Genomic DNA, 25261 nt, shown 5'->3' with positions numbered 1-25261 from the left:
AAAATGGTGTAGCCTTTAAATCAGCACCTGGAGGCGGGGCAAGATGGCGGAGGAGTAGGAGACCTGGATTTCCTCTGGTCTCAGGAATTCAGCTGAATAGGGATCAAACCATTCTGAACACCTACGAACTCAACAGGAGATCGAAGAAGAGAGTAGCAACAACTCTCTGAACAGAGAAGCGACCTCTTGCTGGAAGGTAGGACGTGCGGAGAAGTGAATCCGAGGCGATATTCAGGAGGATAGACCGCGGGGGAGGGGGCCTCCGTCGGCCGCTTCTGGCAAGTGATAGAGCGGCGGAGCACAAAATCGGAACTTTTAGAAGTCAGCTCCGCTGAGGGACCTCGCTCCACTGGCTAAGCGGGGGGTGGAACCCTCGCAGGACAGAGTGGTCTCAGGACCCTCGGGTTCACAGAAAGAACGGGGGTGCCTGAATGCAGCAGAGCTCCCAGGTATTGGAGCGGGGAAGCCGGCTGCAGAGACAGAGCCGAGGCGCGGGCTCTCAGCTTGGGGTTGCCATAAACTGTGATCCGCGGGCCAGTTGGGCCACTGCGCCTCCAGCAGGGACCCAACAAGCAGCAGATCCGGGGAGACTCCCCTTCCTCTCCTGGGAGGAGCGGCGCGGGAGCACACCGCAGGGATCTGCTGGGTTTAGAGACTCCACACGGGGTCGGGTGCCAGAGATAGAAACGCTCGGGTCACAGGCCGGGTGAGCACGGAGTGCGGCCGGAGACCAGGGACAAGGGAGTGACTGCTTTTCTCTGGGGGCGCACTGAGGAGCGGGGCCCCGAGTTCTCAGCTCCTCCGGGGCAGAGATGGGGAGGCCACCATTTTCACCCTGGTCCTCCAAAGCTGTACCGAGAGCTTGCAGGGAACAAAAGCTCCTGAGAGCAAACCCGAGTAGCTTGCTTAGCCCGGACCGACAAGGATGGGGCAATTCCGCCTCTGGCAAAGACATTTGGGAACCACGCCAACAGGCCCCTCCCCCAGAAGATCAGCACGAACAGCCAGCAAGCCAAGACCAAGTTTACCAATCAAGGAGAACGGGAGAACTCCAGCGCTAGGGGAATATTGTACATAGAATTCATGGCTTTTTTTTACCATGATTCATTAGTTTTTCAAAGTTAATTTTTTAACTGTTTTTTTTTATTTTTATTTTTCCCTTTTTCAATCATTTTATCAATCCCTTTTTAAAAAAACAATTTTATTTTTCATTTTTAGAGTCATATTTTATCCCTTCATAGTAGTTACCCTTATTTGTGGCATATATATATATAAGTTGTTCTCTCTTTAAAATTTTGAGATACAGTTTCTTCTAACAGATCAAATATACCCTAAATCACTAGTGTATGGCTTTGTTCTAGTCTCCTGCCTCATCACATTCTCTCCCTTTTTTCTCTTTTTCTTTTAAATTTCTTCTTTCTTTTTCAAACAACTTCTTATCTTATCAATTCCTTTTATAAAATCTTTTATAATTTTCATCTTTACACTCATCTTCCATCCCTTCATTGTATCAACCCTTATTTTGTACATATATAAGCCTTTCTTCCTTTAAAATTTTAGGAGGCACTTTTTTCTAACAGAACAAAATACGCCCAAAATCTAGTGTGTGGCACTGATCTATGCACTAGCCTGATCATATTTGATCATATTCTGTTTTTTTTGTATTGTTCTGTTTTTGTTTTTATCTTTTTCTTTTTCTTTTTTTTTTTTCTCTTTCTTTTATCTTTCTTTCCCTTTCTATTCCCCTGGTTTCAGGTCTTTTCTGATTTGTATAGAGTATATTTCCTGGGGATGTTGTTAACCTGTTAGCATTTTGTTCTTTCATTCATCTATTCTCCTCTGGACAAAATGACAAGAGGAAAAAAATCACCTAAGCAAAGACTACAAGAGGTAGTACCACCAGCCAGGAACCTACTCAATACGGACATTAGTTCGATGTCGGACCTAGAGTTCAGAATCATGACTTTAAAGATACTAGCTGGGCTTGAAAAAAGCATGGAAGTTATTAGAGAAACCCTTTCTGGAGAAATAAAAGAACTAAAATCTAACCAAGTCGAATCAAAAAGGCTATTAATGAGGTGCAATTAAAATGGGGGCACTAACTGCTAGGATAAATGAGGCAGAAGAGAGAATCAGCGATATAGAAGACCAAATGATGGAAAATAAAGAAGCTGAGAAAAAGAGAGAGAAACAACTACAGGATCACGAGGGCAGAATTCTAGAGATAAGCGATACGATAAGAAAAAACAACATTAGAATAATTGGGATACCAGAAGAAGAAGAAAGAAAGAGAGGGGCAGAAGGAATATTGGAGCATATTATAGCAGAGAACTTCCCTAATATGAGGAAGGAAACAGGCATCAAAATCCAGGAGGCACAGAGAACCCCTCTCAAACTCAATAAAAATAGGTCAACACCCCGACATCTAATAGTAAAACTTACGAGTCTCAGAGACAAAGAGAAAATCCTGAAAGCAGCTCGGGAGAAGAGATATGTAACCTACAATGGTAGAAATATTAGATTGGCAACAGACCTATCCACAGAGACCTGGCAGGCCAGAAAGGACTGGCAAGATATCTTCAGAGCACTAAACGAGAAAAATATGCAGCCAAGAATACTATATCCAGCTAGGCTCTCATTGAAAATAGAAGGAGAGATCAAAAGCTTCCAGGACAAACAAAAACGAAAGGAATTTGCAAACATGAAACCAGCCCTACAGGAAATATTGAAAGGGGTCCTCTAAGCAAAGAGAGAGAGCCTAAAAGCAGCATAGGTCAGAAAGGAACACAGACAATATACAGTAACAGTCACCTTACAGGCAATACAATGGCACTAAATTCATATCTTTCAATAGTTACCCTGAATGTAAATGGGCTAAATGCCCCAATCAAAAACACAGGCTATCAGACTGGATTAAAAAACAAGACCCATCAATATGCTGTCTGCAAGTGACTCATTTTAGACCCAAAGACACCCCCAGATTGAAAGTGAGGGGGTGGAAAACAATTTACCATGCTAATGGACACCAAAAGAAAGCTGGGGTGGCAACACTTATATCAGACAAATTACATTTTAAAACAAAGACTGTAATAAGAGATGAGGAAGGACACTATATCCTACTTAAAGTGTCTATCCAACAAGATCTAACAATTGTAAATATCTATACCCTGAACATGGGAGCAGCCAATTATATAAGGCAATTAATAACAAAAGCGAAGAAACACATTGACAGCAATACAACAATAGTGGGGGACTTTAACACCCCCCTGATTGAAATGGACAGATCATCTAAACAAAAGATCAACAAGGAAATAAAGACTTTAAATGACACACTGGACCAAATGGACTTCACAGACATATTCAGAACATTCCATCCCAAAGCAACAGAATACACATTCTTCTCTAGTGCCCATGGAACATTCTCCAGAATTGATCACATCCTAGGTCACAAATCAGGTCTCAACCGGTACCAAAAGATTGGGATTATTCCCTGCATATTTTCAGACCACAATGCTTTGAAACTAGAACTCAATCACAAGAGGAAAGTCGGAAAGAACTCAAATACATGGAGGCTAAAGAGTATCCTACTAAAGAATGAATGGGTCAACCAGGAAATTAAAGAAGAATTTAAAAAATTCATGGAAACCAATGAAAATGAAAACACAGCTGTTCAAAATCTTTGGGATACAGCTAAGGCAGTCCTGAGAGGAAAGTATATAGCAATACAAGCCTTTCTCAAGAAACAAGAAAGGTCTCAAATACACAACCTAACCCTACACCTAAAGGAGCTAGAGAAAAAACAGCAACTAAAGCCTAACCCCAGCAGGAGGAGAGAAATAATAAAGATCAGAGCAGAAATCAATGAACTAGAAATGAAAACAACAGTAGAACAGACCCACGAAACTAGGAGCTGGTTCTTTGAAAGAATTAACAAGATTGATAAACCCCTGGCCAGACTGATCCAAAAGAAAAGAGAAATGACCCAAATCCACAAAATCATGAATGCAAGAGGAGAGATCACAACCAACACCAAAGAAATACAAACAATTATAAGAACATATTATGAGCAACTCTATGCCAGCAAATTAGATAACCTGGAAGAAATGGGTGCATTCCTAGCGATGTATCAACTACCAAAATTGAACCAGGAAGAAATAGAAAACCTGAACAGAGCCATAACCACTAAGGAAATTGAAGCAGTCATCCAAAATCTCCCAACAAACAAAAGCCCAGGGCCAGAAGGCTTCCAGGGGAATTCTATTAGATATTTAAAGAAGAATTAATACCTATTCACCTGAAAGTGTTCCAAAAAATAGAAATGGAAGGTAAACTTCCAAACTCATTTAATGAGGCCACCATTACCTTGATTCCAAAACCAGACAAAGACCCCATCAAAAAGGAGAATTACAGACCAATATCCTTGATGAACATGGATGCAAAAATTCTCACCAAAATACTAGCCAATAGGATCCAACAGTACATTAAAATGATTATTCACCATGACCAAGTGGGATTTATCCCTGGGCTGCAAGGTTGGTTCAATATCCGCCAATCAATCAACGTGATACAATACATTAACAAAAGAAAGAACAAGAATCATATGATCCTCTCAATAGATGCAGAAAGAGCATTTGACAAAGTACAGCATCCTTTCTTGATCAAAACTCTTCAGAGTATAGGGATAGAGGGTACATACCTCAATATCATAAAGGCCATCTATGAAAAACCTACAGCGAATATCATTCTCAGGAATGCGGCAGGGATGTCCACTCTCACCACTGCTATTCAACATAGTATTAGAAGTCCTAGCCACAGCAATCAGACAACAAAAAGAAATCAAAGGCATCCAAATCGGCAAAGAAGAAGTCAAATTCTCACTCTTTGCAGATGATATGATACTGTATGTGGAAAACCCAAAAGACTCCACCCCAAAACTGCTAGAACTCATACAGGAATTCAGTAAAGTAGCAGGATATAAAATCAATGCACAGAAATCAGTGGCATTCCTATATGCCAACAACAAGACAGAAGAGAGAAAAATCGAGTCAATCTCATTTATAATTGCACCCAAAACCATAAGATACATAGGAATAAATCTAACCAAAGAGGCAAAGGATCTGTACTCAGAAAACTCTAAAATACTCATGAAAGAAATTGAGGAAGACACAAAGAAATGGAAAAACGTTCCATGCTCATGGATTGGAAGAACAAACATTGTGAAGATGTCAATGCTACCTAGAGCAATCTACACATTCAGTGCAATCTCCATCAAAATACCATCCACTTTTTTCAAAGAAATGGAACAAATAATCCTAAAATTTGTATGGAACCAGAAGAGACCCCGAATAGCCAGAGGAATCTTGAAAAAGAAAAGAAAAGCTGGTGGCATCACAATTCCTGACTTCCAGCTCTATTACAAAGCTGTCATCATCAAGACAGTATGGTATTCGCACAAAAACAGACACATAGATCAATGGAACAGAATAGAGAGCCAGAAATGGACCCTCAACTCTATGGTCAACTCATCTTTGACAAAGCAGGAAGGAATGTCCAATGGAAAAAAGACAGTCTCTTCAACAAATGGTGTTGGGAAAATTAGACAGCTAGATGCAGAAGAATGAAGCTGGACCATTTCCTTACACCACACACAAAAATAGACTCCAAATGGTTGAAAGACCTAAACGTGAGACAGGAGTCCATCCAAATCCTAAAGGAGAACACAGGTAGCAACCTCTTCGACCTCAGCCGCAGCAACTTCTTCCTAGACACATCGCCAAAGGCAAGGGAAGCAAGGGCAAAAATGAACTATTGGGATTTCATCAAGATAAAAAGGTTTTGCACAGCAAAAGAAACAGTCCACAAAACCAAAAGACAACCGACAGAATGGGAGAAAATATTTGCAAATGACATATCCGATAAAGGGCTAGTATCCAAAATCAATAAAGAACTTATGAAACTCAACACCCAAAGAACAAATAATCCAATCAAGAAATGGGCAGAAGACATGAACAGACATTTTTCCAAAGAAGACATCCAAATGGCCAACAGACACATGAAAAAGTGCTCAACATCGTTCGGCATCAGGGAAATCCAAATCAAAACCTCAATGAGATACCACCTCACACCAGTCAGAATGGCTAAAATTAACAAGTCAGGGAACGACAGATGTTGGCGGGGATGTGGAGAAAGGGGAACCCTCCTACACTGTTGGTGGGATTGGAAGTTGGCGCAGCCACTCTGGAAAACAGTATGGAGGTTCCTCAAACAGTGAAAATAGAGCTAGCATACGATCCAGCAATTGCACTACTGGGTATTTACCCCAAAGATACAAATGTAGGGATCCGAAGGGGTACGTGCACCCCAATGTTTATAGCAGCAATGTCCACAATAGCCAAACTGTGGAAAGAGCCAAGATGTCCATTGACAGATGAATGGATAAAGAAGAAGTGGTATATATACACTATGGAATATTAGGCAGCCATCAAAAGGAATGAGATCTTGCCATTTGCAACAATGTGGCTGGAACTGGAGGGTGTTATGCTGAGTGAAAGAAGTCAATCCGAGAAAGACATGTATCATATGACCTCACTGATATGAGGAATTCTTAATCTCAGGAAACAAACTGAGGATTGCTGGAGTGGTGGGGGGTGGGAGGGATGGGGTGGCTGGGTGATAGACATTGGGGAGGGTATGTGCTACGGTGAGCGCTGTGAATTGTACAAGACTGTTGAATCACAGATCTGTACTTCTGAAACAAATAATGCAACATATGTTAAGAAAAAAGAAAAAGAAGAAGATAACAGGAGGGGAAGAATGAAGGGGAGTAAGTCGGAGGGGGAGACGAACCATGAGAGATGATGGACTCTGAAAAACAAAGTGAGGGTTCTAGAGGGGAGGGGTGTGGGGGGATGGGTTAGCCTGGTGATGGGTATTAAAGAGGGCACATTCTGCGTGGAGCACTGAGTGTTATGCACAAACAATGAATCATAGAACACTACATCAAAAACTAATGATGTAATGTATGCTGATTAACATAACAATAAAAATTTTAAAATAAATAAATAAATGACACACACACACACACACACACACACACACACACACACACACACACACACAAAATCAGCACCTGGAATAACATTACCTGCACATAGTTCCAACCCAGCGATTTCCCCTCCTGGAATTAATCCTTCCAGAAATGCTTAAAAAGTGTGCAAGGATCTTGTCCAGTGATGTTTATTTCAGTATGGCTTTTGATAGCAAGAAGTCAGAAAGTCCAAATGTCCAACAGATTGGCTAAATAAATGATGATGGAATCAAATCATGGGATAGTATGCAGCTGTTAATAAAAGAATGGTGTAGTATATATATATAGACCTATTAACAAGCAAAAAGTCCATGAGCTATTAAGTAAAGCAAATTACAGGGTAACATGTATATAGTATCTCATTTCACTTAAAAAAACAAGTACTTTCATTAAAATGTTTATACTTATTAATATTTCTGGCACATAGACATAAAAATAATCAATACTTACTATGAGCCAGGTATTAAGTGTCTTACATATGTTAATTTTAGGATGATATCTGTGAAGTAAAGACTATTGTGTCCATTTTTGCATGGGGAAAGAGGATACACATCTAGGAGGTGGCAGAACCAAGATTTGAACCTTGGCAGGCTGGTATCAGAGGCTGAATCCTTCTAGCAGGTGTTCACTAAATGGCTTCAGTGTGTGTATGCGTGTGTGTGTGTATGTGTGTGTGTGTCTGTGCCTGTGCACGTGATTCACAATGTGAAAGGGTATGGAAAGATATACATCCAAATGTTAACATTGATTATGTCTGAGGAATAGAGTTAGGAAAGAATAGCAATAATAATATTAATGTTGATATGATTCCCTTTATTGATCATCAATAAATTGACTTCTTCAATGTGACTCTGACCCCAACCAAAAAAAAAAAAAAAATATGAGAAAGATTCACAACCTAATAAATACAAGGAAGAAATTAATTGACTCCAGTCAGTTGAGGAAGGAAATTAACTGAAATCCTAGTAGGAATACCAATTTCTATCTATCCAAACTGGACAGTAAAAACATGAAAAGAGGGGCATCTGGGTGGCTCAGTCAGTTAAGGATCCAACTCTTGGTTTTGGCTCAGATCATGATCTCAAGGTCTTGAGATGGAGCCCTGCATTGGCATGAGTGTGGGGTCTTTCCTCAACACACAGAAAAATCTCAGGTAGAATCGTCCTGCAAAAATCTTGTCCTCAATTCCATGGCTGAGGAAACCTCATTAAAACTCCCTTTGAAATGTGAAATGTATTCTTAGCTGGGAATGCTATTTTATTCCCTTGGGGAGGTTAAACATTGGTAGGCAAACTAAGACCCCATAGTGTTAACACTTTTGTGTTCGATTTAGAAAGTTTTGTGATCTTTGGTATAATCTGGAAAGTGGTTGTTGAAAGGGTTTGGAACAATTCAACACATTAGAGAAGCTAACTGATTAACCATGTGATTTCACTGCCAAAAGCAATTAGGTGTGTGATAAATGTGTATTTAGTATGAACACTGTAAGAGAACACAGCTGTTGATAATGGTTTTGAATATTTAAAAAAATCTGAATTATTACATTTACACATTTGATTGATTGGATTTATGAATCCCTTGAATGCACAATGACTTTGCCTTTTAGGTTTGTAAATCTTCCTCATTAGGTATTTGAAATTTGGAGGGAAATAAGAATATTCGTATAAAATGAGGGAATCTAACTAAATTTGTAAAATTGGTTCATTTATGGAAATTTAATCTGAAAACCCTAGGAGTGAATGTACACTTAATGAATAAATATGTTTTACCAATAAATTAATTTTAAATCAAATTACAAATGAAAGCATTATTCTTATTTTGGTACAAAACCAACCAAATTTATTAATAAACTAACAACAACTGTAAGTTCGACTTAAAATCTTAAGAAGAACTAGGTTTTCAAATCTACCATTGTAATGGCTGAGTAATCTCATCTCTAGGTATTTACCTTGGAGAAATGAAAAATCAGGGACACACACACACACCCAGACAGACACACAGATATACAAACTGTATGCGAATGTTTACAGCAGCTCTACTGATTAACGCCCAAAGCTGAGGTGGGGGTCAGGGTAAGAGGGAGATGTTGATCACGTGGAAGCAACTCAGATGTCCTTCCCAAATGAATGGATAAACTGTGGTACATCCATAAAGTGGGGTACTACTCAGCCATTAAAAGGGATGAAGCGCCCACCTGTGCTTTAATGTGCATGAACCTTAAAAATATTACACTCCGAGTAAGAAGCCAGACACAAAAATATTACACTCCCAGTAAAAAGCCAGACACCACATTTTGTAGGACTCCTTTTTCATAACATACCCAGAACAGGTACGCCTAAAAAGACAGAAAGCAGATTAGTGGTTGCCAGGGGCTAGGGGAGGGAGGGATGAGGAACAGCTGCTTCGTGGGTCCAAGTTTCCTTTTGGGGGGATGGTGGTGGTGGTGGTGATGTTTACACAATGTTGTGAATGTAGACAATGTCACTAACAGTTATAAAAAAATAAGAATTGGGACTATTGATCACAACCTTGATGAATCTCAAAGGCATTATGCTGAGTGAAAGAAGCCACATCCTGGGGGCGCCTGGGTGGCTCAGTTGATTAAGCGTCTGCCTTCAGCTCAGGCCATGACTCAGCCCCACCCGGGGCTCCCTGATCAGCTGGGAGCCTGCTTCTCCCTCTGCCTCTCCCCCCACCCCCACTCATGCTCTCTCTCTCCCCCCCCCATAAATAAATAAATAAAAATCTTAAAAAAGAAAGAGAAAGAGAGAAAGAGAGAAAAAAAGAGAGAGAGAAAGAAGAAAGAAAGAAAGAAAGAAAGAAAGAAAGAAAGAAAGAAAGAAAGAAAGAAAGAAAGAAAGAAAGAAAGAAAGAAGCCACATCCTGTGTGATTCCATTTATATAATATTCTTGAAAAGACAAGACTCTAATGACAGAGATTTACTGGGTCTGGTGGTGGAGGGAGCATCTGACGATAAAGGGGAAGCCCAAGGGAGAGTTGGGGAAGGAAAAGGAACGGCTCTATATTCTGATTGTGGTGGTGGTTACACAAATCTACGTAGGTAATAAAACTCATAAAACTGGACAGAGAAGGGCAATTTTACTGAATGTTAAATTTTAAAAACTTGCAGCTGTAATAAATTAAATGCTAACTCAACCCATTAATAATAAGAGGACTTTCTGTACCCAAAGTGTCCCCCCAAGATGTTCAAAGCTTGAAACCCAGTTACAAAGACTTTGTTGTTACCTTCAGAGAAACCATGGCAGTTCTGTTTCCACAGGCATTGTCCAGAACACTGAAGGTGGCATTCATTAGTGTGCAGAAGGAACCCTGTGCCCCAGAGGAAGAGCATGAGTGAAACACTGATTGGTCGATTCCCCAGCATGTAAAGTACACATTGGCCATCCAGTCTACCACAAGAGTGATCCTAAACAGCTAAGGTGTCAGGAGGCTCTAGAATTCTCAGGAAAATAGAAACTCACCATTTGAGCAGACTTGGAGTCACAACACCTTTCTCTTCAATGAATAAAAGAAGCAAATACAAAGAAACAGCAAAACTACTTAGTGGGGTCAAAGATGGGGGAATGTGCGAAAAAAAAATTCAGTGGTCCAAATCGAATATTATTTAGCCACCAAAAGGAGTAAAGCATTGGCACCTGCTACAATGTGGGTGAACCTTGAAAACATCATGCTCCGTGAGAGAAGCCACACACACACACACACACACACACACACAAACCATGTACTCTATGATTACAGTTATATGAAATATGCAGAATAGACCAACTGATGGACACAGGGAGAAGATCAGTGTTTACCAAGGGCCAGAGGCAGGGGGAACTGGAGGGCAATGTTGTTGGGGATACAGTTTCTTTTAAGGGGACGAAAATGTTTGAGGGCTAGAAGTGATGGTTGCACACCATGGTGAGTATACTAAATACCACAGCAACAAAAACTTATGATGTACTATATGCTGGCTAACTGAACATCAAAAGTTTTTTTTAAATAAAAAATAAAGTGTTAGAATGGTGAAGTTTTAGGTGTATCTCACCACAATTTTTATTTTTTTAATTTAATTTAATTTTATTAAGTTATGTTAGTCACCGTACAATACATCATTAGTTTTGATGTAGTGATCCATGATTCATTGTTTTCGTAAATCACCACAATTTAAAAAACAACAACAACAACAGCAGCAGTGGTCCAAATTGCATGGGAATTCCCAAGCTAATTTATAAGCTCCTATTGAAAATTGTGACATCAGTTCCTGAAGATGCTCATGGAGGCTCTAGTCGCTGGAACAACTTCATTAGAGAATCAGGACATCCAAATTCCTCTTTGCCTGGTCCAGGGGCTATGCATCACCCCTCCCACATCACACAGATACAGCACCAGCACCCTCACTGGTAATTAGACTCCAACATCCTTTCCTCTGTTCATGAAAGAATTCCCAAGTTTTAAATAGACAAATGTCCTCCCTTCTCAGCTTTCCTTGAAGCCAGGAAACAGAAGTGATACTGGGTTAAACTCTTAACAGAGTTTAGAGAAGAACTATGCCTTTCACTTCCCCCTCCCCATTTCCCACCAGTTGAAATGCAGACGTGATGGCAGGAGCTGGAGCAGCCATCTTGGACCACAACGTGGGAGGCTTGTGTTGATGCTGGCAGAGCACTTACAGAGCCATCATATCAACTCTCCACAGCTGACACTCAGATGTTTACAAGGAGAGAAATAAACTGGTATATAATTTAGGTCACCATTATTTTGGCCTTTGTTAAAGCTGCAAAATGACATCCTACCTGAGTGGTTTCTAGGAACCTTTTGGGAACTTCTAGAAGTTCTTCTAGGAAACTCAAGAGCTAGGAACCTTAAAAATACTTACATGTTCAGGCTCCACTGCTCCTCCCACTTGGCAGAGCTGGACCCACTCATTGTTGGGTATCACATCTTCTTTACACTTAAAGGGAATCCCTAGGAAGGAAACAAAAGCAACCAAATTAAAGCTCAACCACAGCAAACTATGACTGAAAGACAAATCTGATTTTATTATCCCCTGCTTCAAATCCATCCATTACCAGATTATATGATAGCTACACACTGAAACATCAGGGACTTTGAGAAGCAGGAGACTGAGTGAAAAGATCTGGTCAGAAAAGACTATCCAGAGCATGATACCATTTTTATAATGCTCCAAAGCAAACAAAACTAAGTGAAGTATTGTTTAGGAATACATACATAGGGGGCATTTTTTTAAGTAGGGGAATTATTAACACAAAGTTCCCAGTAGTCCCCTCTGGGGAGGACTAAGAGAGATCTAATGGGGAATGAACATGCAGGAAACACAAGGGCATTGATGATATTTTAGTTCTCATGTTGGTGAGGGGCCTCAGGCATACTCATTTTATTATTATACTTCATTGCCTCCATATAAGCTACCTCTATTTTTAATGTACCAAGTATCCACAATTTTAAAAAATTTAAACCTTTCACAGTTCCCTATTGTTCTTGGGGGGATAAAAAACCATCTCCAAAATTCCTCACATGGCTCACCATTTCCTGCAAGATCTGACCTCTGCCCATGTCCTCAGGTGCACCTGCTGCCATTTCCCCTGGTCCTCACTCTGTGTTAGCCTTAGGGCCTTTGCACATGCCACAACCCAGCACACTGAGATCTCCACTCTTCATGTGGATAATTCCTACTCTTCCTTCAAGCTTCAACTTAAATGTCACTTGCCCAGAGTATATTAAATATCTCATTACTCACTCTGAAGCACATTATGATTTTTCAGGAGTCACACTCATTGTGCTTATTAAATAATTATGTATGTGCTTTCTACTTCCCTTCCTAGACCATGAACTACATGAAGGCAAATATCATGTCCATCACATCCAGGATTGAATCATCACTGCCTAGTGCAGGGGCCTGTTTGACTAATAGATGTTCCAAGAATAATTAATTGAATGAGTGAATTAATCAATGAGTGAATGAATACATTAGAAAAGAGAGAATTGTAGATGAGGTAAAGTTAAGAGGAAGATCCTGAGTTTGAGTAGATTGAAGATTTCACAACCAAACCAAGACACAGATTCCATTGCCCAGAGACACAAAGAAATGATTACTTTTGCAGCTGAAGTTCAAGGAGCCTTCTGGATTGGGTTGAAAGCCTCCAAGGCAGCTACAGCTGTAGGAGCCCAGGGCATTGGTGCAGACAGAATTGGGGCCACAAGGTGATGGATCTTGGGAACACTCATCAATATCTGCAAAGAACGTGAGAATATCAAACAACGCAGAAGAACCAGGAGATACTTCTTTCCAGGGATGTTCAGCAAACTCTCTTCTCACCTCTACATTCGACTTCTTGGTCTGTGAAGCTTGGCTGTCCATTGCTTGGTACAAAGCCAGGAGAGCAGGTGCAAAAGTAGCTCCCAGGAGTGTTGGTGCATGTTGCATTGGAAGGGCACATGTGAAGGCACTCATCAATATCTATAGGGTAGAGAATGGGCATGAGGCAAAGTTGGCTAGCAATCCTACAAAAGTCATGCTTCCAATGCATAGAGTTATCCCTAAAAAGGGGTAGCCCAAGCAGGGACAACATTTCCCAGACCCTCTGCATGTAGGTGGGACCATGTGACTAATTTTCACTTATAGAATGTGAGCAGGTACGACATCTGTCTCTTCTGGGCCAAGGTGTTTGCCAAGTGGGTGTGCCTTCTCTCTCTTTCCCCACCACTGGCTGAATCAGGGATTCCAAAGCATAAGGGATATGAGAACCAACAGATACAAGGAAATGGATCCCTATATCACCATGTGGAGAAAAGCTGCCCATTGGCCAGGTATGTCTATATTGGATGGTAATGAGAGTAAGAAATTTCTATTAGCGTTAAGCTAGTGATTCTCAACTGAGGGCAGTGTGCCCCCTCTACCCCCTGCCAGGGGACATTGAGCAATGTCTAGAGACATCTTTGGTTGTCATGCCTGGGCTGGGGGTAGGGGGTGATCTAGTGGGTAGAAGCCACAGATACTGTCAAACATCCTACAGTCCCCAGGACAGCCCACCACCACAAAGAACTATCTAGCCCAAAATGTCAATAGCACCAGAGTCGAGGAAGCCTGGCCTACTAATACAGGGGGATGCCAGGTCACTGTGGCACTATGGAGTTACCTCTCCATCTGGAGGTTTCTGAGCCATAGAGGATATATGGAATAGAATGTCCTGGGGGAAAAAATAATCAGGAGAGAGATAAGGGCAAAAGTTTTCATATTCCTCTGTCAATTCACAAAACAGGAGGAATAAACAGGCAACATCCATTAGAGGCCTGTGCAAGTATACAGTGTGTTGCACTGTGCATTACCATGGGGCATTAGAAGTCCTTGGGATATGAATGTAGACTAATTTGGAAATCTCAAAGGAGAATGACCCACAGCTGGAAGGTACAGGTAAGTGGTTTTCCTCTTGGTATCATAGAAAACATCTCTAAACAAAGGGTGCCCTTCTTTTAATAGTGAGCTTCCCACTTACAGACATATTTAAGCATCCACAAGGTGAACTCTCGTCAGAAATAGCACAGATGGGACCTAAGCAAGATGGCGGCGGAGTAGGAGACCTAAGTTTCATTTGGTCCCAGGAATTCAGCTGGATAGGGATCAAACTATTCTAAACACCTATGAACTCAACAGGAGATCGAAGAAAAGAATGGCAACAAATCAGGGCGCCTGGGTGACTCAGTTGGTTAAGAATAGCAACAAATCTCTGAACAGAAAAGCGACCACTTTCTGGAAGGTAGGACGTGTGGAGAAGTGAATCCGAGGTGATATCCGGGAGGATAGATAGCGGGGGAGGGTGGCTCTGTTGGCCGCTTCTGGCAAGTGATAAAGCCACAGAGCACAAAATTGGAACTTTTAGAGGTGGGCTCCACTGAGGGACGTCGCTCCAGGGGCAAGGGGGGGGTGGACCCTCGTGGGGACAGTGTGGTCTGAGGATCCTTGGTGTCACAGAAAGACCAGAGGTGCCTGAGTGCAACAGAGCTCCCAGGTATCGGAGCAGGGAAGCCTGCTGCAGAGACGGAGCCGAGGAGTGGACTCTCAGCCCGGGGTTGCCATAAACCATGATCCGGGGCACAGTCGGGCCACTGCTCTTCCAGCAGGGACCCAATAAGCAGCAGATCTGGGGATACTCCCCTTCCTCCCCCAGGAGAAGCAGCGTGGGAGCTTACCACAGGGATCTGCTGGGTTTGGAGACTCCACACGGGGTCATGTGCAAGAGATAGAAATGCTCGGTCAATAAAAAAGGAAACACTCGGTCACAGCCAGGTGAGCATGGAGTTCGGCCAGAGACCAGGGAAATGGGAGTGATTAATTGCTTTTCTCTGGGAGCTCACTGAGGAGTGGGGCCCTGAGCTCTCAGCTCCTGCAGCGCGGAGATTAGGAGGCCACCATTTTCACTCTCATCCTCCAAATTTGTATGGAAAGCTTGCAGGGAACAAAAGCTTCTGAGAGCAAACCCAAGCAGATTACTTAGCCCGAACCCCAGCAAGGCGGGGCAATTGCGCCTCTGGAAAAGACATTTGGGAACCACGGCAACAGGCCCCTCCACCGGAAGATCAGCAAGAACAGCCAGCCAAGACCACGTTTACCGATCAATGAGAATGGCAGAACTCCAGCGCTAGGGGAATGCTGCACATAGAATTCATGGCTTTTTTCCCATGGTTCTTTAGTCTTTCAAAGTTAACTTTTTTAAACTTTTTTTTGAATTTTTCTTTTTCCTGTTTCAACCAACATCTTATCAATCCCTTTTTTAAAAGATCTTTTTTATTTTTCATTTTTAGAGTCATACTCTATCCCTTCATAGTAGTTAACCTTATTTTTGGTATAGATAGATAGATAGATAGATGATAGATAGATATATAGATTGTTCTCTCTTTAAAATTTTGGACCCAGTTTCTTCTAACAGATCAAAATATACCTTAAATCTCTAGTATATGGCTTTGTTCTAGTCTCCTGCCTGATCATATTCTCTCCCCCCCTTTTTCTTTAAATCCTCTTCTCTCTTTTTTCAACCAACTTCTTATCTTATCAGTATCTTTTATACAATCTTTTATAATTTTCATCTTTACAGATATATTCCATCCCTTCATCGTATTAACCCTTATTTTCTGTACATACATAAGTTTTTCTGTCTTTAAAATTTTGGGAGGCACTTTCTTCTAATAGACCAAAATACGCCAAAAATCTAGTGTGTGGCACTGATCTATGCACCAGCCTGATCATATTCGATCATATTTTTTTGTATGTTTTTGTTTATTTGTTATCTTTTTCATTTCTTTTTTCTTTTTTATTTCTTTCCCTTTCTTTTCTCCCAGTTTCAGGTCTTTTCTGATTTGTTCAGTGTATATTTTCTGGGACTGTTGTTACCCTGTTAGCATTTTGTTCTCTCATATACCTATTCTTCTCTGGACAAAATGACAAGACAGAAAAAATCACCTCAACAAAAAGAACAAGAAGCAGTACCGACTGCCAGGGACCTAATCAATATGGACATTAGTAAGATATCAGAACTAGAGTTCAGAAACAGTCCAGAAAACCAAAAGACAACCGACAGAATGGGAGAAAATATTTGCAAATGACATATCAGATAAAGGGCTAGTATCCAAAATCTATAAAGAACTTCTCAAACTCAACACCCCAAGAACAAATAATCCAATCAAGAAATGGGCAGAAGACATGAACAGACATTTTTCCAAAGAAGACATCCAAATGGCCAATAGGCACATGAAAAAGTGCTCAACATCGCTCAGCATCAGGGAAATCCAAATCAAAACCTCAATGAGATACCACCTCACACCAGTCAGAATGGCTAAAATTAACAAGTCAGGGAATGACAGATGTTGGCGGGGATGTGGAGAAAGGGGAACCCTCCTACACTGTTGCTGGGAATGCAAGCTGGTGCAACCCCTCTGGAAAACAGTATGGAGGTTCCTCAAACAGTTGAAATTAGAGCTACCATACGATCCAGCAATTGCACTACTGGGTATTTACCCCAAAGATACGAATGTAGGGATCCGAAGGGGTATGTGCACCCCAATGTTTATAGCAGCAATGTCCACAATAGCCAAACTGTGGAAAGAGCCAAGATGTCCATCGACAGATGAATGGATAAAGAAGAGGTGGTATATATACACAATGGAATATTATGCAGCCATCAAAAGGAATGAGATCTTGCCATTTCCAACGACGTGGTTGGAACTGGAGGGTGTTATGCTTAGTGAAAGAAGTCAATCCGAGAAAGACATGTATCATATGACTTCACTGATATGAGGAATTCTTAATCTCAGGAACAAACTGAGGATTGCTGGAGTCGTGGGGGGTGGGAGGGATGGGGTGGCTGGGTGATAGACATTGGGGAGGGTATGTGCTACGGTGAGCGCTGTGAATTGTGCAAGACTGTTGAATCACAGATCTGTACTTCTGAAACAAATAACGCAACATATGTTAAGAAAAAAGAAAAAGAAGAAGATAGCAGGAGAGGAAGAATGAAGGGGAGTAAGTCAGAGGGGGAGACGAACCATGAGAGATGATGGACTCTGAAAAACAAACTGAGGTTTCTAGAGGGGAGGAGGGTAGGGGGATGGGTTAGCCTGGTGATGGGTATTAAAGAGGGCACATTCTGCATGGAGCACTGGGTGTTATGAACAAACAATGAATCATGGAACACTACACCAAAACAAATGATGTAATATATGGTGATTAACATAACAATAAAAAATTTAAAAAAATGACTGTAAAAAAAAAGAACTAGAGTTCAGAATGATGATTTTAAAGATACTAGCTGGGCTTCAAAAAAGCATGGAAGATATTAGGGAAACCCTTTCTGGAGAAATAAGAGAACTAAAATCTAACCAAGTCGAAATCAAAATGGCTATTAATGGGGTGCAATAAAAAATGGAGGCTCTAACTGCTAGCATAAACGAGGCAGAAGAGAGAATTAGTGATATAGAAGACCAAATGATGGAAAATAAAGAAGCTGAGAAAAAGAGAGATAAACAACTACTGGATCACGAGGCCAGAATTCGAGAGATAAGCAATACCATAAGATGAAACAACATTAGAATTGGGATCCCAGAAGAAGAAGGGGGGGCTATAATTGGAGCAAATTATAGCAGAGAACTTCCTTAATTTGGGGAAGGAAACAGGCATCAAAATCCGGGAGGCACAAAGAAACCCCCTCAAAATCAGGAAAAATAGGTCAACACCCCAACATCGAATAGTAAAACATATGAATCTCAGAGACAAAGAGAAAATCTTGAAAGCAGCTCGGGAGAAAAGATCTGTAATGTACCATGGTAGAAACATTAGATTAGCAACAGACCTATCCACAGAGACCTGACAGGCAAGAAAGGACTGGCATGATATATTCAGTGCACTAAATGAGAAAAATATGCAGCCAAGAATACTATATCCAGCTAGGCTGGCATTGAAAATAGAAGGAGAGATAAAAAGCTTCCAGGACAAACAAAAACATTTGTTTCATGGAAACAAATGAAAACGAAAACACAACTGTTCAAAATCCTTGGGATGCAGCAAAAGCAGTCCTAAGAGGAAAGTATATAGCAATACAAGCCTTTCTCAAGAAACAAGAAAGGTCTCAAATACACAACCTAACCCTACGCCTAAAGGAGCTGGAGAAAGAACAGCAAATAAAGCCTAAACCCAGCAGGAGAAGAGAAATAATAAAGATCAGAGCAGAAATCAATGAAATAGAAACTAAAAAAACAGTAGAACAGACCAACGAAACTAGGAGCTGGTTCTTTGAAAGAATTAACAAGATTGATAAACCCCTGGCCAGACTGATCCAAAAGAAAAGAGAAATGACCCAAATCAACAAAATCATGAATGAAAAAGGAGAGATTGCAACCAACACCAAAGAAATACAAACAATTATAAGAACATATTATGAGCAACTCTATGCCAGCAAATTAGATAATCTGGAAGAAATGGATGCATTCCTAGAGATGTATCAACTACCAAAACTGAACCAGGAAGAAATAGAAAACCTGAACAGACCTATAGCCACTAAGGAAACTGAAGCAGTCATCAAAAATCTCCCAATAAACAAAAGCCCGGGGCCAGATGGCTTCCTAGGGGAATTCTACCAAACATTTCAAGAAGAATTAATACCTATTCTTCTGAAACTGTTCCAAAAGTAGAAATGGAAGAAAAACTTCCAAACTCGTTTTATGAGGCCACCATTATCTTGATCCCAAAACCAGCCAAAGACCTCATCAAAAAGGAGAATTACAGGCGGAGCAAGATGGCGGAGGAGTAGGAGACCTGGATTTCGTCTGGTCTCAGGAATTCAGCTGAATAGGGATCAAACCATTCTGAACACCTACGAACTCAACAGGAGATCGAAGAAAAGAATAGCAACAACTCTCTGAACAGAAAAGCGACCACTTTCTGGAAGGTAGGATGTACAGAGAAGTGAATCTGAGGTGATATTTGGGAGGATAGATGGTGGAGGAGGGGGCCTCCGACAGCCACTTCTGGCAAGTGATAGAGCCACGGAGCACAAAATCGGAACTTTTAGAAGTCGGCTCCGCTGAGGGACGTCGCTCCAGTGGCTAAGTGGGGGGTGGAACCCTCGCGGGACAGAGTGGTCTCAGTACCCTCAGGGTCACAGAAAGAAAGGGGGAGCCTGAGTGCGGCAGAGCTCCCGGGTATCAGAGCAGGGAAGCTGGCTGCAGAGACGGAGCCGATGCGCAGGTTCTCAGCTCGGGGTGGCCATAAACTGTGACCCGCGGCCCAGTCGGGCCACTGCTCCTCCAGCAGGGACCCAACAAGCGGCAAATCGGGGGAGACTCCCCTTCCTATCCCGGGAGGAGTGGCGTGGGAGGGCACTGCAGGGACCTGCTGGGTTTGGAGACCCCACACCGAGTCGGGTGCCAGAGATAGAAATGCTCAGTCACAGGCCAGGTGAGCATGGAGTGCGGCCAGAGACCGGGGAGACGGGAGTGATTGACTGCTTTTCTCCCGGGGTGCACTGAGGAGTGAGGCCCCGAGTTCTCGGCTCCTCCCGGGCAGAGATGGGGAGGACGCCATTTTCAGTCTCGTCCTCCAAAGCTGTACGGAAAGCTTGCAGGGAACAAAAGCTCCTGAGAGCAAACCCGAGCAGATTCCTTACCCTGGACCAGGCAAGGGTGGGGCAATTCCGCCTCTGACAAAGACATTTGGGAACCACGGCAACAGGCCCCTCCCCCAGAAGGTCAGCAAGAACAGCCAGCCAAGACCAAGTTTACCGATCAATGAGAACGGGAGAACTCCAGCGCTAGGGGAATACTGCACATAGAATTCATGGCTTTTTTTTTTTTACCATGATTCATTAGTCTTTCAAAGTTAATTTTTTTTGAAATGTTTTTTTTAATTTTTCTTTTTCCCTTTTTTAACCAACATCTTATCTATCCCTTTTTAAAAAAAACATTTCTATTTCATTTTTAGAGTCATATTCTATCCCTTCATAGTAGTTACCCTTATTGTTGGCAAATATATATAAGTTGTTCTCTCTTTAAAATTTTGAGATACAGTTTCTTCTAACATATCACAATATACCCTAAATCACTAGTGTATGGCTTTATTCTAGTCTCCTGCCTGATCAAATTCTCTCCTCTTTTTTTTTCATTCCTTCTTTCTTTCTTTTTAATCCTCTTCCTTCTTTTTTCAAACACCTTATCAATTCCTTTTTAAAATTTTTTTATAATTTTCATCTTTACACTCATATACCATCCCTTCATCGTATCAACCCTTATTTTGTACATATATGTCTTTCTTTCTTTAAAATTTTAGGAGGCACTTTCTTCTAACAAACCAAAATACACCCAAAACCTACTGTGTGGCACTGATCTATGCACCAGCCTAATCATATTCAATCATATTCTGTTTTTTTTGTTTTGTTCTGTTTTTGTTTGTTTTTATCTTTTTCTTTTTTTTCTCTTTCTTTTCCTTTCTTTTCCCCTGCTTTCAAGTCTTTTCTGATTTATTTAGAGTATATTTTCTGGGGATGATGTTAACCTGTTAGCATTTTGTTCTATCATTCTTCTATTCTCCTCTGGACAAAATGACAAGATGGAAAAATCACCTCAACAAAAAGAACAAGAGGTAGTACCATCTGCCAGGCAACTACTCAATACAGACATTAGTACGATGTCGGAGCTAGAGTTCAGAATGATGATTTTAAAGATACTAGCTGGGCTTGAAAAAAGCATGGAGGTTATTAGAGAAACCCTTTCTGGAGAAATAAAAGAACTAAAATCTAACCAAGTCGAAATCAAAAAGGCTATTAATGAGGTGCAATCAAAAATGGGGGCACTAACTGCTAGGATAAATGATGCAGAAGAGAGAATTAGTGATATAGAAGACCGAATGATGGAAAATAAAGAAGCTGAGGAAAAGAGAGATAAACAACTACTGGATCACGAGGCCAGAATTTGAGAAATAAGAGATACGATAAGACAAAACAACATTAGAATAATTGGGATCCCAGAAAAAGAAGGGGGGGCAGAAGGTATATTGGAGCAAATAATAGCAGAGAACGTCCCTAATGTGGGGAAGGGAACAGGCATCAAAATCAAGGAGGCACAGAGGCCCCTCTCAAAATCAATAAAAATAGGTCAACACCCCGACATCTAATAGTAAAACTTACGAGTCTCAGAGACAAAGAGAAAATCTTGAAAGCAGCTCGGGAGAGGAGATATGTAACCTATAATGGTAGAAACATTAGATTGGCAACAGACCTATCCACAGAGACCTGGCAGGCCAGAAAGGACTGGCATTATATCTTCAGAGCACTAAACGAGAAAAATATGCAGCCGAGAATACTATATCCAGGTAGGCTGTCAGTGAAAATAGAAGGAGAGATAAAAAGCTTCCAGGACAAACAAGAACGAAAGGATTGGCAAACACAAAACCAGCCCTCCAAGAAATATTGAAAGGGGTCCTCTAAGCAAAGAGAGAGCCAAAAAGCAACATAGACCAGAAAGGAACACAGACAATATACAGTAAGTCATCTTACAGGCAATAAAATGGCACTAAATTCATATCTTTCAAAAGCTACCCTGAATGTAAATGGGCTAAATGCCCCAATCAAAAGACACAGGCTATCAGATTGGATTAAAAAACAAGAACCATCGATGTGCTGTCTGCAAGAGACTCATTTTAGACCCAAAAACACCCCCAGATTGAAAGTGAGGGGGTGGAAAACCATTTACCATGCCAATGGACACCAAAAGAAAGCTGGGGTGGCAATCCTTATATCAGACAAATTAGATTTTAAAACAAAGACTGTAAAAAGAGAGGAGGAAGGACATTATATTCTACTTAAAGAGTCTATCCAACAAGAAGATCTAACAATTGTAAATATCTATGCCCCGAACATGGGAGCAGCCAATTATATAAGGCAATTAATAACAAAAGCAAAGAAACACATTGACAATACAATAATAGTGGTGGACTTTAACACCCCCCTGACTAAAATGGACAGATCATCTAAGCAAAAGATCAACAAGGAAATAAAGACTTTAAATGACACACTGGACCAAATGGATTTCACAGACATATTCAGAACATTATAACGCAAAACAACGGAATACACATTCTTCTCTAGTGCCCATAGAACATTCTCCGGAATTGATCACATCCTAGGTCACAAATCAGGTCTCAACCGGTACCAAAAGATTGGGATTATTCCCTGCATATTTTCAGACCACAATGCTTTGAAACTAGAACTCAATCACAAGAGGAAAGTCGGAAAGAACTCAAATACATGGAGGCTAAAGAGCATCCTACTAAAGAATAAGTGGGTCAACCAGGAAATTAAAGAAGAATTAAAAAAATTCATGGAAACCAATGAAAATGAAAACACAACTGTTCCAAATCTTTGGGATGCAGCAAAGGCAGTCCTGAGAGGAAAGTATATAGCAATACAAGCCTTTCTCAAGAAACAAGAAAGGTCTCAAATACACAACCTAACCCTACACCTAAAGGAGCTAGAGAAAAAACAGCAACTAAAGCCTAAACCCAGCAGGAGAAGAGAAATCATAAAGATCAGAGCAGAAATCAATGAAATAGAAACCAAAAGCACAGTAGAACAGACCCACGAAACTAGGAGCTGGTTCTTTGAAAGAATTAACAAGATTGATAAACCCCTGGCCAGACTTATCCAAAAGGAAAGAGAAATGACCCAAATCAACAAAATCATGAATGCAAGAGGAGAGATCACAACCAACACCAAAGAAATACAAACAATTATAAGAACATATTATGAGCAAATATATGCCAGCATATTAAATAAGCTGTAAGAAATGGGTGCATTCCTAGAGATGTATCAACTACCAAAATTAAACCAGGAAGAAATAGAAAACCTGAACAGCCCTATAACCACTAAGGAAATTGAAGCAGTCATCCAAAATCTCCCAACAAACAAAAGCCCAGGGCCAAATGGCTTCCCAGGGGAATTCTACAAAACATTTAAAGAAGAATTAATACCTATTCTCCTGAAACTGTTCCAAAAGATAGAAATGGAAGGAAAATTTCCAAACTCATTTTATGAGAGCACCATTACCTTGATCCCTAAACCAAAGACCCCATCAAAAAGGAGAATTACAGACCAATATCCTTGATGAACATGGATGCAAAAATTCTCACCAAAATACTAGCCAATCGGATTCAACAGTACATTAAAAGGATTATTCACCATGACCAAGTGGGATTTATCCCTGGGCTGCAAGGTTGGTTCAACATCCGCCAATCAATCAACGTGATACAATATATTAACAAAGGAAAGAACAAGAATCATATGATCCTCTCAATAGATGCAGAAAAAGCATTTGACAAAGTACAGCATCCTTTCTTGATCAAAACTCTTCAGAGTAGAGGGATAGAGGGTACATACCTCAATATCATAAAAGCCATCTACGAAAAACCTACAGTGAATATCATTCTCAGTGGGGAAAAGCTGAGAGCTTTCCCCCTAAGGTCAGGAACGCGGCAGGGATGTCCACTCTCACCACTGCTATTCAACATAGTATTAGAAGTCCTAGCCACAGCAATCAGACAACAAAAAGAAATCAAAGGCATCCAAATCGGCAAAGAAGAAGTCAAATTCTCACTCTTTGCAGATGATATGATACTGTATGTGGAAAACCCAAAAAACTCCACCCCAAAACTGCTAGAACCCATTCAGGAATTCAGTAAAATGGAAGGATATCAAATCAATGCACAGAAATCAGTGGCATTCCTATACACCAGCAAGACAGAAGAAAGAGAAATGAAGGAGTCGATCCCATTTACAATTGCACCCAAACCATTGGATACCTAGGAATAAATCTAACCAAAGAGGCAAAGGATCTATACTCAGAAAACCATAAAATACTCATGAAAGAAATTGAAGAAGACACAAAGAAATGGAAAAACGTTCCATGTTCATGGATTGGAAGAACAAACATTGTGAAGATGTCAATGCTACCTAGAGGAATCTACACATTCAATGCAATCCCCATCAGAATACCATCCACTTTTTTCAAAGAAATGGAACAAATAATCCTAAAATTTGTATGGAACCAGAAGAGAGCCCGAATAACCAGAAGAATCTTGAAAAAGAAAAGCAAAGCTGGCGGCATCACAATTCCGGACTTCCAGCTCTATTGCAAACCCGTCATCATCAAGACAGTATGGTACTGGCACAAAAACAGACACATAGATCAATGGAACAGAATCGAGAGCCCAGAAATGGACCCTCAACTCTATGGTCAGCTAATCTTCAACAAAGAAGGAAAGAATGTCCAATGGCAAAAAGACAGTCTCTTCAACAAATGGTGTTGGGAAAATTGGACAGCCACATGCAGGAGAATGAAACTGGACCATTTCCTTACACCACACACAAAAATAGACTCAAAATTGTTGAAACACCTAAATGTGAGAAAAGAGTCCATCAAAATCCTAAAGGAGAACACAGGCAGCAACCTCTTCGACCTCAGCCGCAGCACCTTCTTCCTAGTAACATCGCCAAAGGCAGGGGAAGCAAGGGCAAAAATGAACTATTGGGACTTCATCAAGTTAAAAAGCTTTTGCACAGCAAAAGAAACAGTCCACAAAACCAAAAGACAACCAACAGAATGGGAGAAGA

General features: G+C 40.9%; 1 protein-coding gene across 3 annotated transcripts in view; it reads right to left on the bottom strand.

The window, feature by feature from the left end:
• Positions 1-25261, bottom strand: part of ADGRE1 (adhesion G protein-coupled receptor E1) — a 66804-nt gene that overhangs the window by 17398 nt on the left and 24145 nt on the right. For 2 of the 3 annotated variants that reach the window (XM_027586829.2, XM_027586831.2), the window contains exons 6-9: positions 13432-13572; positions 13209-13346; positions 11971-12059; positions 10335-10418 (exon numbers count right to left, since the gene is read on the bottom strand). In XM_027586829.2, coding sequence (XP_027442630.1) covers positions 10335-10418; positions 11971-12059; positions 13209-13346; positions 13432-13572 — 452 coding nt within the window. The remainder of the gene's footprint in view (positions 1-10334; positions 10419-11970; positions 12060-13208; positions 13347-13431; positions 13573-25261) is intronic. The other variant, XM_027586832.2, reaches the window with a different exon arrangement.

The sequence above is a fragment of the Zalophus californianus genome, chromosome 1, assembly GCF_009762305.2.
Source record: "Zalophus californianus isolate mZalCal1 chromosome 1, mZalCal1.pri.v2, whole genome shotgun sequence".
NCBI classification, from domain to species: Eukaryota; Metazoa; Chordata; class Mammalia; order Carnivora; family Otariidae; genus Zalophus; species Zalophus californianus.
This window is presented reverse-complemented; position numbering and strand designations above follow the sequence as displayed.